The sequence below is a fragment of the Eulemur rufifrons genome, chromosome 16, assembly GCF_041146395.1.
Source record: "Eulemur rufifrons isolate Redbay chromosome 16, OSU_ERuf_1, whole genome shotgun sequence".
In the NCBI taxonomy this organism is placed as follows: Eukaryota; Metazoa; Chordata; class Mammalia; order Primates; family Lemuridae; genus Eulemur; species Eulemur rufifrons.
The window spans coordinates 73,558,955-73,575,768 of NC_090998.1; the positions used below are offsets into that span (position 1 = coordinate 73,558,955).

Below are 16,814 nucleotides of genomic sequence, written 5' to 3' on the forward strand. Positions count from 1 at the left end.
ATGTATACATACATAATTTGGTAATTTGTGGGCTTCATTTAAAAGTGATTAGTTGGCAAGCAGGCTTTTTTGCCTCCCCTTTTTTTTAAATCAAAAGGCAATCAAACTTGAGTGTCTTTTCAGCTTTTCTCTAGGGCCAATTAGCTTGCCCAAAGGAAAAAATCCTGGCAGAGAGGCCTATACTTGATTGTTAGGATTCTGGGAACAAGGTTAGGGAGCCCACAGACAGAATTCAGATTTTTTCACTTAACCCGTATTTTCAATCCTATATCTTATCCAAGCCTTCTGTTATCTGTATCCTTACACATCCGTCCTATAATCTTCAGTTCAGTTTCTCAAAAGAGTTAATCTCTGGCCTCCTCCTGCCTGAAAAGGTCAGGGTAAGGAAAGTGGTCACCTAACTTAAGTAAGGGTAGAGAAAGATAGCCCAGTGATTCAGAGTCCTAATCACCCCTTTTCTTTTTATGTCTCAAGTATCATCTCTGCATCTGAGCACCTTGTTCCTTCAGGCACTGAGCATCTTGTCTGGATACTGCAAGGTATCCTGGCTTCTTTCTCATTGCACTGCCACTCAGATTAGAGCTTCCTTGGTTCTGGTTCTGCTAAGTCAGTCGGTCTTATTACACCTGCATTTTGTTTTCCAAAACTTTTTTATTGAACTCTATCTATCCTTTGATTTCTTCTCTCCTATTTTATTCGTCATTGTGTGGTTATATTTTACTGACATTTTAGGAAAGAAAGAAAAAAGGATAATCTGCAGTATTTAGCTGGAAGTCTTCAAACTGAATTGTGAATAATCCTAAGATACAGGACATGGAAATGCTTTCCATGTTTTTCCCTTCCTGGAAGCACTTCAATTAAAATCACCCACCCCACCTAAGAGCCAAAACAACCTATTATATGAGTAATGATTTTTACTAGAGATTTCTTAATATAGCAGATCTACACTTTAAGATGAAAACAAAATAGGACAAAGAATAACCAACCATTGAACAAATAGGATACTGAATATATTTACAAATATATTGGCAAGATACAGAAATTTGTAATGCAAGTCACATTTTAATATAGTTTAAAAAACACTTCCAAATATAACTACAAATTTAATCGGGAAAAATACCTGAAAGAAACATCTTAATTAACCATAATACATTAAAGGATTATTCCCCTGATTCCTCGGCTTATTACTACATTGGGTTTATAAAGGTATAAACTTACTGATTTTTTTCATTTGAATATTTTATACTAAATGTAGTTTCTTCAGCTGATAATTATAAATAAAACTATTGACTAAAATCATGTTTTAAATAGGGAAAAACTTTCCCTTACTAAGTTGGTAAAAACTTTAAGTGGATATTTTTTTTTGATATTTTCAAACTTAAGATTACTATAAAGTAGTAATTAGTAAAATCCACATCCCCACAAAAAACATTAGTGTTTCTTCTTTTGCAAAAATCTTTATATAAAAAATGTACTCTGAGTGCAATAAAATCTTTGTATTTGTATTTTAAAAATCAACAAACAGACATACCAATATAATTCATGAAATCAGAGCAAATATTTAACAGTATCAGGTTTACTTAAAAAAAATTATTGTGGAAGACATCCAAGTGGTCTAAAATGCTTTTGTCATGGCAGCAACAAGGCTTCAGGCTGATCCTCACACTATTATTAAAGCAGTCCTCCCCTGCTTTACATCGAAAAATCAGTGCATATTCCTTTATTTTAAAAAAATTATCAATTGCTCGCCTTGTAAACATAAATTGGCTATGATAAATTTATTTATTTTTTTTGCTAAATTGGGTGGGGGTTTTTCTAATGACCTAAAAGAAATTGGTTGAAACCCATGGCAGGGTCAGGAAGCTCTAACACAGGTCAGAAAAGTGGGAGAGAGATCAGTTCTTTTATATGGAATGAAGGAGTAACAATTTTAATATCTATTTTGAAAAACTGAAACATTTTGGGCTCAATTAGTCTCTATTACTTTTAAAACACAGCAGAAAACCAAAAATATTAAAACATCAACCCAATCTTATTCTCAAAGACAATTTTCTGCTACATAAATAAAAAGTGCTTGTAACTAATAATATACAACACTAAAAATGTCAACTCCTAAGATCATGAATGGCCTATGTCTCATTGCCAGCAATGAGAGGGGTATATGCTAAGAGATGCCATAATATTCACAAAAGACAAAAAATATATAGTCAATTATTATTTCCTATAGTTCTAACATTATCATTATACCATGGAGCATAAAATAAATTTTCTTTTGACATGGTAATTAAACAGATTATATTATTACGGCAGAGTACAATGCAAGGAACTCCTACCTAGGGATTTCTGACCAGTAAGTGTTTGTGCTAGATCACAATGAAGATAAATATGACTAGAACACAATTCAGAAAAACAAAGACTAATTTATTTGTTTTATAAAATAGAATGAGATCTTAGTTTAGATATTCAAGAGGTGACAGCTACAGGTATCATCTTTACCAAGAATATATTCATAGTATTTCTTATTCATTTGAAGAAGACAGGAAGGGAAATCCTAATTCCTGCTGCCTGACCAGTCACTTCAAAAATTCTTAAGGAAGCTAAAATAAAAATACCTTAGATTTTGGTTACTCTTTAAAGTCAAAATTTCCAGATGCCCCAGAAGCAATGAGTTCATTTTGCAATTTGGTGTCTTATTGTGTTCTGGTAAAGAACAGTAAGTTCATAGCACTATGGCCTTGCCTTTCAAATGCTGTGACCAATTATCTGAGAGTTATAATCTGCAGGCTCCATTTTTAAAATGTGTGGGATGACACTGTCAATTCGTACATTGCCAATGAGGCCTTTGAAAAACAATTCTTCAGTGATGGTAGCATTCATCAGTCTCAAAGCTGGCAATCTGAGTAGGAGTCTGGATAATCTAAAAAGAAAAAAGGAGGAGGTAGGAAAGAGGTTGTAAATCAGAAAAATTTAGTAGAAAAATGACTAATTTCTGCATGTATATTGTTTGTGGCCTAATTTAATAATAGTGACATTTTCAAAAGTTAAAGCCAAGACATGAGTATTCTCAAGCCTTAGAGTATATGACAATCACATGGATATTAATGCTCTGACAGACTCCACAGGAAAGTCTTGCTCTTAACTGCTACACTGTGCTGCCTCCACTTGGCTGTAAGGACCATGGAACTAAGTTATTAAACCATGGGTCGACCTATTCATTTAAGAATAGCTTAGCAACCCTTTTAGGTTGAAAGAATAGCAATATTTTGTGTTATCAGAACACACCAGGTTCAATGATAACTGCTTTCTTGGCTTTGCTCTGCAAAAAACTATTGGAAATGGCAAAACAGGCAACAGTTGTTACAGTAGAAAGAGCACAGACTATGGAATCAAGACTGTTGTGTTCAAATCTTGATTCAACTGCCCCCTAGCAATGTGAATGTGTGCCAGCCACTTACTCCCTGTCTCAAGTGCTGTTGTGAAGATGAATAAAATGCTTCCTGCCTGTTTGTCCTAGGTAGCAAGGTTTTTAGAGCAGGACTATGTCTTGTGTGAAAGCACATTTTAAGTTGAAAACTGCTATCCAAGCATAATGTATTAGTTTTAAGTAACTAGGAATGTAAAAACCGAGAAAAATGTTTCAGTTCAAAACATCCACAACCTAATAGAACAGCTGTATGTCAAAAAGGAGAAAAAATTTAAATGCTGTGTGTATTTGTATAATGTGGCATGAAGCAACTTTTGAAACGTTAAAAAACTGAGAAAAAAACCTTGTGGTACATTTATCCTTCTTCTTTCCTAAGGCCTGGCACTCTAACACTTGAGACCAAATGGGACCAGCAGCCCCCAGGTTAAGCGATCTTCCTGTAGCCATGCACTCTACTCCTCAAACTACTCAGTTCCTGTTCCTAGGAACTGATCTGCATCCACAAAACTGGGAGGAAGCAGGACAGGAAAACAAGTTAGATAAACTAAGGCTGATTTTCTTGATGGAACTGGCTTATAAAGCTATATTATTTAATATATGTAAAATGTTCTTTTACTGGTTTGAAGTATCATAATCTAATAAAAATATTTTACTTACTATAAGCAAATAGTCATCTATAGCCCCTACTATGTAACAGGCATAGTTCTAAGCACTTTACATATATTAACTGACTGAATCCTTAAATAATTGTAAAAAGTGGATATAATTATTATATCCATTTTACAGGTAAGGGAACTGAAACCAAGGAGTTTAATACCATGCCGAGGTTACACAGCTAGTAAGTGATAGAGTCAGGATTCAAAAACCCAAGTGCTCTGGCTCTCACAGCTTTGTGCTTTAACTACTCTGATACCCTGTCCCTCTTCCGAAACTGAGTGGCTCTTATAAGAATTTTTTTCAAAGGACGTTGCTAAGAAATAACTTGGAGGGTATATCATAGGCATGTTTCAAAATGAAATAAAACGGTCTCATTGTGTTTGATTTCCCCTCCCTTCTTTTACTAATAAAATCCATTATTTATTTGAAGAAAGAGTTTAGGCTCTAGAGTCAGACTACATAAGTTCAGTCAGGCTCTACCATTTATTGTATGAACTTGAGCAAGGTACTTAACCTTAACCTCTCTGTGCTGAAGTTTGCTCTTACATAAAATGTGAGAATTGGATGAAATATTACATTCAAACCACTTGGAACAATGCAATATTGATGTTTATAGCATCTGCTTTATCAAAGGTCAAAGTTGCCTAAAACATTTAATTACTCTTAGAACAGAAAATAATGAAACAACAGATTCACAAAGGTTTTTAATTGAATTTAATTTTATAGTGTATCTAACTTCTAGATACCTGTAGGTGTCATCTGGATATGTTTTGGTTATATAATCTTGGAATTCCACATATGCCTTTTCCTGAAATTTCTCAATCTGTTCCATGTTTTCTAGGCCTGGATGATCTGAAACATTAAAGAATATATGTTACTCTAGTTCTAAATGCTCATTTAAAGGGATAGGAGGAATAGTTCATTCAAAAAGAAGCCTCATCATATAATGTGTGGCTCTTTCATTCCATAAATATTTATTGAGCCTGCTTACTATATATCAAGCACTATATTTTACATATGTCACATATATATATTCTACAATCTAACAACAAAAATGAGACCACTGGATGTTACCAAAATAAATAGCTTTCCCTCTGTTTCCAAAAGTGGTGAAAGGGATTTTGATCATTTCGCTTTTTACACCAGTGAAAGCTAAAATGACTTAGCTTAGTTAAAAAAACAAAATTTTAATCCATTAAATATTTGCACGTTATACTCTATACCATATTTTCATAAGAAAAAAATCCCACTATTGTTATGTAAAAGGTACCTAAAAATTATGAAACCATGAACATTATCTCTATCAGAAAAATAACACAAAAATATGAAATAATCTATATAAGCATTTTACTGGTCATTATAACATTTCACAAAAATGGAAACATTAAAAGAACTTCATAAAAATTATGCCTAACTTAAGAAATGTTAAAAAATATGAAAAGCTCTGTTCTCATGGATGAAAATAAAAAAACAAATAGAGAATATTTAGTAAAATAAAATTACATTATAATTCTAACTTCAAGTCTATATTCTTTCAATTTTCAACTAACGAAAATGAAGGTGGCAAATTGTGATAAGAATGGAAACATATGTTATTAACTCATGGGAAATATTAGAAAAAATTGTACAAAAAAGTTTTCATGATCTTACTGGTATCGCCACTGAGGCAAAGAAGGTTTCCTCAGATAATTTTATTATGATGCACAGGAACAGAAATACATATCAAAATGAAAAGTCAATTTTGCTTATTCAGAAACTGATCATTGAGGGCTTATTATCATTTTAATAAACAAGCAGGAAAATAAGAGGCCCATTTTTCTATTTGTTGGTAACTCTAATAAGATGTTTGGAAATTTAACCCATTAACATAGCAATACTCATCTCTCAGTCTACCATTTAATAATGCCTAAAAGAATATACCTAAGAATTCAAATGTTGATATGAAAACAGAAATTAAAGGTCCATAATGTCATTTCACTGATTTCTTAATTTCCTTTTCATGCTCAGATAAATGTCTAACATCTTTAAAATTCACCAATTTAAAGTATACAATTCAGTGATTTTTAGTATATTCAGAGAGTTGTGCAACCATCAACACAATCTGGTTTTCGAACACTTCTGCACTCCAAAAGGAACTCTCTACCCATTAGTAGTCACTCCCCATTCTACCTTCTCCTTAGCCCCTGGCAACCACTTATCTATTTTGTCTCTACAGGTTTGCCTATTTTGCGTATTTCATATACATGGAATCAAAAAATATGTGGTCCTTTGTGACTGCCTTCTTTCACTTAGCAGAATGTTTCCAAGGTTTATCCATGTTATAGCACGTATGAGAATATCATTCCTTTTTAAGGCATAATGATGTTCTATTGTATGCATATATTACATTTTGTTTATTCATTCATCTGTTGATGGTCACTTGGTTGTTTCTACTTTTTGGCTATTACGAATAATGCTGCTATGAACATTCATGTACACATCTTTGTGTAGATATGTATTTCCATTTTTCTTGGGCCGACAGGAGTGAAACTGCCAGTGAAACTGCAATATTTAACATTTTGAAGAATTACTAAGCTTTTTTCCAAGACAACTGTATCATTTTACATTCCCACTGTCAATGTATAAGGGTTCTGATTGCTCCACATCCTCAAACATTGTATGTTAAATAAAAAGTAAATATTTATATACCTGGACTGAAGAGTACTATTGCCTTCAGGTAGGCATATTCATATCCATCAATGCAGAGTTTAACCATGCTGTTACAAAACTCCTGTAGTTTGAAGATGTGCTCCATCAATAATTTTCTTCTTTCTGTTGACATTTTATCTTTAAAAACAAACAAATGCTTCTAGTTTTTGTCTAAAATGTATGACCATTTTCATGCAATATCACTAATTTCCAGCTTTGAATATAACCAATGCATAGATATTTAAAATTTGGTATCTCCATAATTATAGATGAAACTATCATCTTCAGATATTATTCATTCCAGAAAAACAAGATATACTGCTAGTAAGGGGCAGAGAGAAGAGGAGACCTGAAGGTGTAAGCATTAGGGGAATTGCAGAGCAGAACACATAGGAGTGGGATATCAGCAGAGATCAACCCGTGAGAGGCGTGGAGTCCAGAGAGAAGAGTAAATGGAGCAGTTCATTTCTCCCTCCCCCACGTCTCCGGCAGTCAGTGGGCTCCCGAGCTGCTGGAGAGCAATTCTACCCTCACAAACCCCAAAGCTGCTGCCACAAGTGAACTGGGAGCTTCTTGAGGATGAAGCACCAGACTGCTGGTGCCCTGGGGGTCACTTCCCAACACCACAGACCCTAGCCAAGAAGGCAGGCACCATATTGCTTCTCCACCCACTGTGCACCTTTGTCCTCCCCAAAGGGCTTCAGCCCCTCAGTTTTAATCTTGCTAGTACCCACACAAACATTTTTCAACTCCAGCTGAGACTGCAAAAGCCATGGAGAGCTAGTGGGTCCCAGGGTATCTGCATGACCCGGAATGTCCAGAGCCTGGACATTCTGGGTATTGTATTTTAAATAAGAATCTAAAATTCTGGAGAGGGGGACAGAGATGACGAGAGAGCTAGCTTTCTTCCACTCAGACCCTTTTCCTCCTCTTTCCCTACCCCACCTATGGCTGCTGAGAGACGGATGGGCCGGAGGTTGCAGGAACTGCTTTTTCTCTTGGTTGTTGCATCCACCATACTGGGGCTCCCACAGAGTGTGCGGCTCAAGCCTTTCTGGACTCTGTTTCTCAACTTCCTGACCCCCACCTGTGACTGCTAAGAAAGATAATTGAGCCACTGCTCTGAGGCTTCAGTATATAGTGGGGCTCAGGCCTTTCCTCTGGAGGTCCTGCAGTGGACCCAGGGGTTTGGACTGTGAACTCCCTGCCTGCTGCCCTCTCTGGTGCAGCTTGCCCGGTGACTCCATGAGGGTGGGACATACCTGGAGGTGGGGGGACATCAAACCTGCTTGGGCACCCCGTGGGAAACTTGGGACCAGTGTGCTTCCAGCTGGCATGGTCAGGGACTGACCTTTGGGGACCCAGAGACGAGCCACAGGCCAGATCCCATACCCCAAGATCTCAGTCACATTCCTCGGGGGCAAGGATGGAAGATTTGTGATTGGGTGAGGCCACTATGGACCCTTCCTGGTGACTCTGCCTGGAAGCTCTCACCACTCACAAAAATTAAATGATCTGCACCTCTTACCACCCACAAAAATTAATTCATGATGGATAACAGACTTAAACCTAAGGCAAAAACAAAACTATAAGAATTCCAGAAGAAAATGTTGGAAAAACTCTTACAGACATCAGCCTAGGCAAAGAATTTGTGAAGACAACCCCAAAAGCAATCACAGCAACTACAAAAATTAATAAATGGGACCTGATTAAATTGAAAAGCTTCTGCACAGCCAAGGAAACAATCAATAAAGAGAACAGACAACGTACAGAATGGGAGAAAATATTTGCATGCTGTTATATCTGATAACCAGAATCTACAAAGAACTCAAGCAAATCAATAAGGGGAAAAAAAAAAAAAATCAAACCACCCTCTTAAAAAGTGGGCAAAAGACATGAACAGAGCTTTTCAAAAGAAGATAGATTAATAGCCAAAAAAACTTATGAAAAAATGCTCAGTGTCTCTAATCATCAGGGAAATGCAAATCAAAACCATAATGAGATATCACCTAACTCCAGTGAAAATGGTTTTTATCAAAAAGTCCCAAAACAGACACTGGCGTGGATGCAGAGAGAAAGGAACACTCACACACTGTTGGTGGAACTGTAAACTAGTACAATCTCTATGGAAAGTGGTAAGGAAATACCTCAAAGAAGCAAAAGTACCCCTAACATTTGATCCAGCCAACCCACTATTGGGTATTTACCCAGAAGGAAAAAAGTCATTTTATCAAAAAGACATTTTCACTTGAATGTTTACTGCAGCACAATTTACAATCACAAAGATGTGGAATCAATCCAAGTGCCTATCAACAGATGAGCAGATTAATAAAATGTGGTATATGGATACCATGGAGTACTAATCAGCCATAAAAAATAATGGAGAACTAATACCTTTTTTAACAACCTAGATGGAACTGGAGACCATTCTTCTAAGTGAAGTGCCGAGAAAATGGAAAAACACCATGTATACTCTCCAGTAAGTTGGAACTAATTGATCAACACTCATGTGCATAATATGGAAGTAAAACTCAATGGAAACCAAGCAGATGGAAGGGGGGAAGTGGGGATGGATAAATTCACACCTAATGGGTACAATGCACACTATCTGGGTGATGGGCACACTTATAACTTTGATTCAAACTGTACAAAAGTAATTCACGTAACCAAAACATTTGTACCTCTGTAAAATAAAAAAGACATACCGTCAGGGGTAAAGAGCAATGTAATTATGCCACGGATTAAATCAGCATTTAAAGCTAATTTTGACACTTGCCTTGAGCAACAAAAGTTGGAATGAATTAAGCAGGCAGGTTGAAAGCATTAGTGAAAGCACACTGAAATCCTAGACTCTAATGGGAAATGCTTTCAAGTTAGGTGAAAACAGTGTCTGGAAATAGAATACACTTTCCTTTTCTACGCTTAAATAAAAATCTAATTAAGTATTTAAGTAAAAAAAAAATTTATAAAATTGACACCTCCTCCTATATCCTGGAAAAGGTAATAAATAGGGTGCTTTTTACCTTGTTGAAGACTATTGTGGAGATAATTGACAAATGTTGCTAATATCGTTGCTACATTCATTACTTGCCAGCACTGGGCAAGACCAAGAGTAAAAAGTTCATTCCAGTAAGCTTTCACCAATGATATGCTGTTTTCTTGCCTATTAAAAACAAAAACAAAAGCATAAATCAGATATTAAAGTGAATTTTATAAACTTTACAACTGATCCCTATATTTAAAAACAAAACACTAAAATTACTCTAGAAACACCAAATGTGCATGCACTTGATAAATTCTGTGTTTTGTATATATAGCTGATAGCAATTTATGAGGAATGCTTAGAAATTTAAATATTAGCTAGCTTGTTATCAGCCAGTTTATAAGAGCAATTACAAGCAATATTTCAAACTAAAAAAGTTGAGGCTTTAATTTTTTTTTTTTTCACCTCTAATTTCATGTTGGAAAAAAGTTGAGGCTTTAATCTCACACTCCATGGAAATGGAATAAAAGCGTATGTTTAAAAAAACCTTTCTCAAGCTTTCTTTTGCTTTGAATGCAAGTATATATATATATATATTTTTTAAAAGGGCAATTAGAATTATTACAGTAGTTAAATAACCCATTTCATGGGAGAAATGGTTCATTGTATAAGTTATGTTTCAGATGAGACATAGCATTCCTATAAATGAAATAACCAGGATTTTAAACAAGAGATAAGAAAGGTCAAAAGTCCTTTCTTGAATTTCAGAATAAGAATCTCAGCAGCATAAAAGAGCAGGAAAAAAATATTAAAACAGGAGTCAAAGCACCAGGGTTTTAAGACCACTTATCCATTTGAAATTAGGTAAATAAGCTTCCCAGGTCTCAGGCTTCTTAACTATAAAAAATACAGAGATTTTTTAACTATAAAAGTTAAATTAAGTTATAGTTAAGATTATAAGTTTAAAAGTTAATTAGATTAAAGATTATAAGTTAAGTTAAAAACTTATAGTTAAGATTTCTTAACTATAAAAAATACAGAGATATATATTTTATATCTTGCTTAGAGGTATTAAGAGGTGCAAATATCCATCGATTCATGAATGGATTAGCAAAATGTGGTATATGTATACCATGGAATATTACTCAGCTATTAGAAATGATGGCGATATGGCATCTCTTTGGTTCTCCTGGATAGAGCTGGAACCCATTCTATTAAGTGAAGTATCCCAAGAATGGAAAAACAAGCACCACATGTACTCACCAGCAAACTGGTTTCCCTGAGTGCACATTTGGGAATATCACCAATTGGGTATTGGACAGAGGTCGGGGCTGGGTGGAAGGGATGGGTGTATACCTACTTGATAAGTGCGATGCGCACTGCCTGGGGAATGGACACAATTGAAGTTCTGACTGGGGGGGATGGGGTGAGGGGAGGGGAGGAGTGCACACCTACATGATGAGAGTGATGTGCACTGTCTAGGGAATGGACACAACTAAAGCTCAGACTCGGGAGGATGGGGAGGCATGGGCAATGTATATAGCCTGACCTTTTGTACCCCCTTAATGAGCTGAAAAACAAACAAAAAATAAAAAAAAATAAAAAAATAAAGAGGTGCAAATATAAGAATGAGCTGGGCGTGGTGGCATATGCCTGTAGCTCCAGCTGCTCAGGAGGCCGAGGTGAGAGGATCCCTCGAGGCCAGGAGTCTGTGGCTGTACTGTGCCATGATCACATCTGTGAATAGCTGCTGTACTGCAGCCTGGGAAACACAGTGAGACCACATCTCAAAAAAAAAAAAAAAGGGCACTGTCCTAGGCACTAGAGAAATAGCAATTAATAAGATGGATTAATTCTGCCTTCATGAAAGAGAAGGAAAACATATAATTTCAAGTGTTCTACATAAAAAAAATATACACACATATCTATGATTATATAAACATTAAGTTAGTTTCAGGTAATAAAAATTCTACATTACTATAAAGTAGCACAATAAATCAGAAAATGGGGAGGGGTTCAGGTAAGTGGTTAGAGAAGGTATTTCTGAGAAGGTGACATTTGAGTCATTTCAGTAGAGAAAGATGGGAGAGAATTAAAAAAAAAAATGATCTAGGGCAATAGTATTCCAGGAAGATGGAAGAAGAAGGGCAAATGTGCTAAGGTGAGAATGAGCATATAACAGGTGTTCAATAAAAATTGTTGACTGAATTATTAAGTGCTATCTATCTTCTCAGAATGTCCTTTCCCCACCTTGTTTTCCCAGTTAATACCTGCTGATCCCTTAAAATATAGCTTAGAGCTCATTTTCTTAAATAAGTATCTTACCACATTCCTCTTCCAACATAGTTAATCATTCCTCTTTGGTGCCACCTATACACTTATATTTTATGCTTATTTCATGGTATCCTAACTTACTGTTTTGGGGGTCTCTCATACTAGATTAAATCCTCACTGAAGGCAAAGACTCCCTTATGCATTTCTGTATCTCAACAAATAGTGGAATACATGGCATATAGAAGAACTCCACAAATAATTTCTGGTCTTGGGGATACAGAACAGGCAGAAGTGAGAACTTTGAAAAGACAGAGTTAGAAAAGCTGTGAGCATGGGCCTTTACAATTAAGCAGTCTTTAAACCAAACCTGTATACTTTGTTATAAATAAGATAATGAAACTGTAAGAATTCTTTTCTTTCTCCCAAGAGATTTAAGTTGATAAGAACATGCTGACAGGAAATGAAATACAGCTTGATGAATGGTACTTCAATTTTTTTCTCCCTAATAAATCTTTAAAATTAGGATAATCAGTGTGTTTACAGAAATCAACTCATTAAGAATCATAGCCCTTTTACCTTCAAATCAACGGGTAGGGGGAAAAAGAGAAAAAAAAGGAAGAAAATAAAACAACAACAGAAGAATCAGCCTCCTTTATGGTATTACATTTTATTAAAGAATTGAACATACTTGAAGCAAATGCTAACACTGCCAACTTAAGAGTCACAGAGAGTAATTTTGCTCACTTGGAATTATTTGGGTAAAATTTTAACTCCAGGCTTTTAACTCTTTTTTATTATCTGAGAAGAATTACTTGCCATAAGACATTGGATATTAAAATCAATTTGAAAGTGAAGTTTAAATGCAAAGAAAACCAGTAATTAAAAATCTCCATATAGGCCGGGCACGGTGGCTCACACCTGTAATCCTAGCACTCTGGGAGGCCAAGTTGGGTGGATCGCTCAAGGTCAGGAGTTCGAGACCAGACTGAGCAAGAGCGAGACCCCGTCTCTACTAAAAATAGAAAGAAATTATATGGACAACTAAAAATATATATAGAAAAATTAGCCGGGCATAGTGGTGCATGCCTGTAGTCCCAGCTACTCGGGAGGCTGAGGCAGTAGGATCGCTTAAGCCGAGGAGTCTGAGGTTGCTGTGAGCTAAGCTGACGCCACGGCACTCAGTCTAGCCTGGGCAACAAAGTGAGACTCTGTCTCAAAAAAAAAAAAAAAGAAAAAGAAAAGTAACAACAACAACAAAATCTCCATATAGAAAATATTTCCACTTATAAGAACTTATTTTATTTACTTGCTTATTTAAAAAAATTTTTTTAGAAATATGGTCATACACCACATAACGATATTCTGGTCAATGACACGCTGCATAACCAATAAGATTATAATACCATATTTTTACTGTACCTTCTCTATGTTTAGATACACAAATATTTACCATTGTGTTACAATTGCCTACAATATTCAGTACTGTACCATGCTGTACAGGTTTGTCTTAGGTTGGTAGCCTAGGTGTGTATTAGTAGGTTGTACCACCTAGGTTTGTGTAAGTACACGCCATGATGTTTGCACAATGACAAAATTGCCTAACAATGAATTTCTCATAATGTATCCCTGTCGTTAAGCAATGCATGCCTATAACAACATGATTGTATGAACAAACATAGGCAAAAATATATGGAATGCTATAACACGTATTGTAGCATTGGATATAATAACAAAGAAAACTAGCAACAATCCAAATGTCTACTAATAAGGGACAAGTAGGTAAATTATAATAAATCCATAAAAAGGAATACTAGATAGTCATTAAGAAAAACTGAGTAAATTTACATGTGCTGACATAGGAAGCAGTCTATAATATAAGTGTAAAGAGCAAGGCAAAGAACAGGATGTGTAAAAATGTGTATGTATTTGTTTATTAAATAAGGCATGGAAAAAAATCTTGTAGGACACCAAAGTGTTAACAGTGGGGTTAATTACCTTTGGAAGGCGAGGTTTTACTTTACAGGTCTACGCTTCAGTACCACTTTAAACATGAGGAAAAAGTTAAAAGCAAACATGAAGGAAAAGTTAGAAGCAATTCAGTTCTCACCTTAACCTCTGACTCTGAAGCTTTAAGGAGGAAACAGCTAACCAAGGTAGTTAACTAGTGAACACAGGAAAGGAAAAATAACTGAAAAAAATCAGAGCTGGCTTATGCTACACACCTCCTCCTAAGAAAGTACCTTGACATTGTTGGGAAGGCTCAGAGAAAAAGTTACAGAGTATCAATGCAGAGGATGAGAAACACCAAAATTATTACTAAGGAAAAAAGATTTAAGTGCTAACAGAAGAATAAACTATCGGATTATTTTGTTTTCAAAGGAAAAGTGAAAAAGCTAATTGTACAAATCAATTACAGAAAGATATCTGTTTACATTTTCATCCAAAACCCAAACCCCAAAACCCTCATACTATAGTTAGCTTTGTTGTTCAGATGTGTTTAAAAAATTCATTAGGTTAAGAAAGAAAAACTGCAAGCCCCCTTTAAAAAGAAAGCTCCTAAAAGAATGAAGACAAATGACCATTTATTATGTACTTTGTAGCAGGCACTGAGTTAGATAAATTTATATTCATTATCTCACCTAAGTGGCATAGCTCATAAGCAAGAGGTTTTTTGCCCCTAATTTACAACACTGAGCTTCATTTAGGTAACTCGGTCCAAAGACACAAAAGCCAGCAGATGAATAAAACCAGAGTTTGAACCCAGGTGGCTGAAGTCTATGCTCCTTTATAAATCATTAGACAATTTAGCAAGTAAATGCTAAAGTCAAATTTCTCAGTATAGATTTCCCCATTTAAGGTATTTTGGGAGGGGAAGAGCACGTTTGCTACCAGTTTTTCCTGTTAGGAAAACAAAATAAATGATTATTGTAGTCTAGTCACATTGGAAGCAAAAGGAGCTAGGCAGAGAATGTAGTTAAGGTTATCTGTCAGGAATCAAGAAAGCAATGCAAGTGTTAAAAAAAAACAAAAGCCTTAAGTTGCATAATAGTAAATATGCCAATTTCTTTTACAATAGGTATAGGTATTTTTCTCTGTTGTACTATATTGTTAATGTTTATTAACACATTAACTGCCATATGAGTTGTATTTAACTCACGCTAGTTTTGAGCCTGGGGCCTCATGAAGCATATGTAATTCATGTCTCTTCACCTTGGGAGTGGGGAGAACTATTTTTCAAGTTGCATATATTAATAACTCATTCACAGAAAACAATAAAAAATAACAAATTTTCATTAAATTAGGATTGTTTTGTCTTTGAAGTTTCTATTTTATTTTTGTAATAAAACACCATGGCCTCAAGGAAAAAAATTTTTTTCTAGTGTGGCAATGTGTTAGAGTATGTATTAATATTCAGGACTCACAATTAGAGATTAGATCATTGTTTATGCTATTTATTTTGATAAAGAAATATGACTTTTAAGGACTATCAATGAAGAGGATGAGAAACACTACAATTATTACTAAGGAAAAAAGATTTAAGTGGCAACTGAGGAATAAATTACTGGATTATTTTATTTTCAAAGGAAAAGTGAAAGAGTTAATTGTACAAATTAATTACAGAGAGATATCTATTTACATTTTTTGCATAAAACCAAAACCCAAAACCCCTCAGTATAGCTAGCTATGTTGTTTAGATGTTTTTAAAAAGTTCATTAGGTTAGGAAAGAAAAACTGCAAGCCCCCTTTAAAAAGAAAGCTCCTGAGAGAATGAAGACTATACTATATTGTTAATGTTCATAAAAGTATGTATATAAGACTCATAATTAGAGATTAGATCATTGTTTATACTATTTATTTTGATAAAGAAATATGACTTTTGAGTCACCTATACCTGGAGATACTGAAGGCACTGGCCCTCAGGGAAAAATAATCAGTGATATGCAATAAACTCACAAAGTTATAGCAAGCATTACATTTGTTTCAGTGGTACTTTAAAAGATTCAACTTTTGTGCTTAGCATAATCATGCCAAGTACCCTCCACAACAGAATCTACCATTACCTATATAGTCACTTACTTACATTATACAGGAAGAACGTAAGACCAACAACTGAATTCCTCTAAGTATTGAAACTATGAATCTTAAAAAGAAAATCAACACCCTTGTAAAATACGGAAGCCTTATAAAATACAAATGGTACAAACCTATTGTTCCCTTTGATTGAAGTAAGTGATCAAAACAAACCTGACTTTTAGAACATGATTAATGTTGCTTAGCTGTATCTCTCTGTAAAATCAGGCCTTTGTTACCAACTTTTGTATTTAGAGATGAAAGTGCAACCAATGGCAGTTTCTAGATTTAGAATAGTTTTTATTTCCACATAACAGAATTTCTCCATCATTAGCACTTAGTCCTCATCCATCTGACTAGGTCAACATATAAATAAGATCTATAAATTATCTAGACACGGATAACAGGAGGTTGTTTAATAGCCTTGATTGCTAGATCAACAGTTATTCTAATTACAAAGAATCCTGTGGCTGTTACATTAAAACTGATTTTCAATACAGATAATGTGGCTGCCAATATAAAATTAATTATTTTATAACCGGAAACCTCGAGCTTTATTTTGGGTTTCTTCAACATCTGGATTATTTTCATAGGATAATTACACTCAATTTAACAGAAGTATTTAAGATCACTGGTGTTGGGAATAATTCAGAGTTCAAAAATAATTCCCCAAATTTCCTTCCTTTTGTTGTTTTACTATGATAATTGATAGCCTAT

General features: G+C 35.0%; 1 protein-coding gene across 1 annotated transcript in view; it reads right to left on the minus strand.

Annotated features, from left to right (window-relative positions):
* Positions 1-2,278: 2,278 nt before the first annotated feature.
* The window catches only part of NR2C1 (nuclear receptor subfamily 2 group C member 1), a 43,485-nt gene continuing 28,949 nt past the window's right edge, over positions 2,279-16,814 (minus strand). The window contains exons 11-14 of the mRNA XM_069489749.1: positions 9,793-9,932; positions 6,770-6,907; positions 4,828-4,933; positions 2,279-2,917 (exon numbers count right to left, since the gene is read on the minus strand). Coding sequence (XP_069345850.1) covers positions 2,743-2,917; positions 4,828-4,933; positions 6,770-6,907; positions 9,793-9,932 — 559 coding nt within the window. The 3' untranslated portion in view covers positions 2,279-2,742. The remainder of the gene's footprint in view (positions 2,918-4,827; positions 4,934-6,769; positions 6,908-9,792; positions 9,933-16,814) is intronic.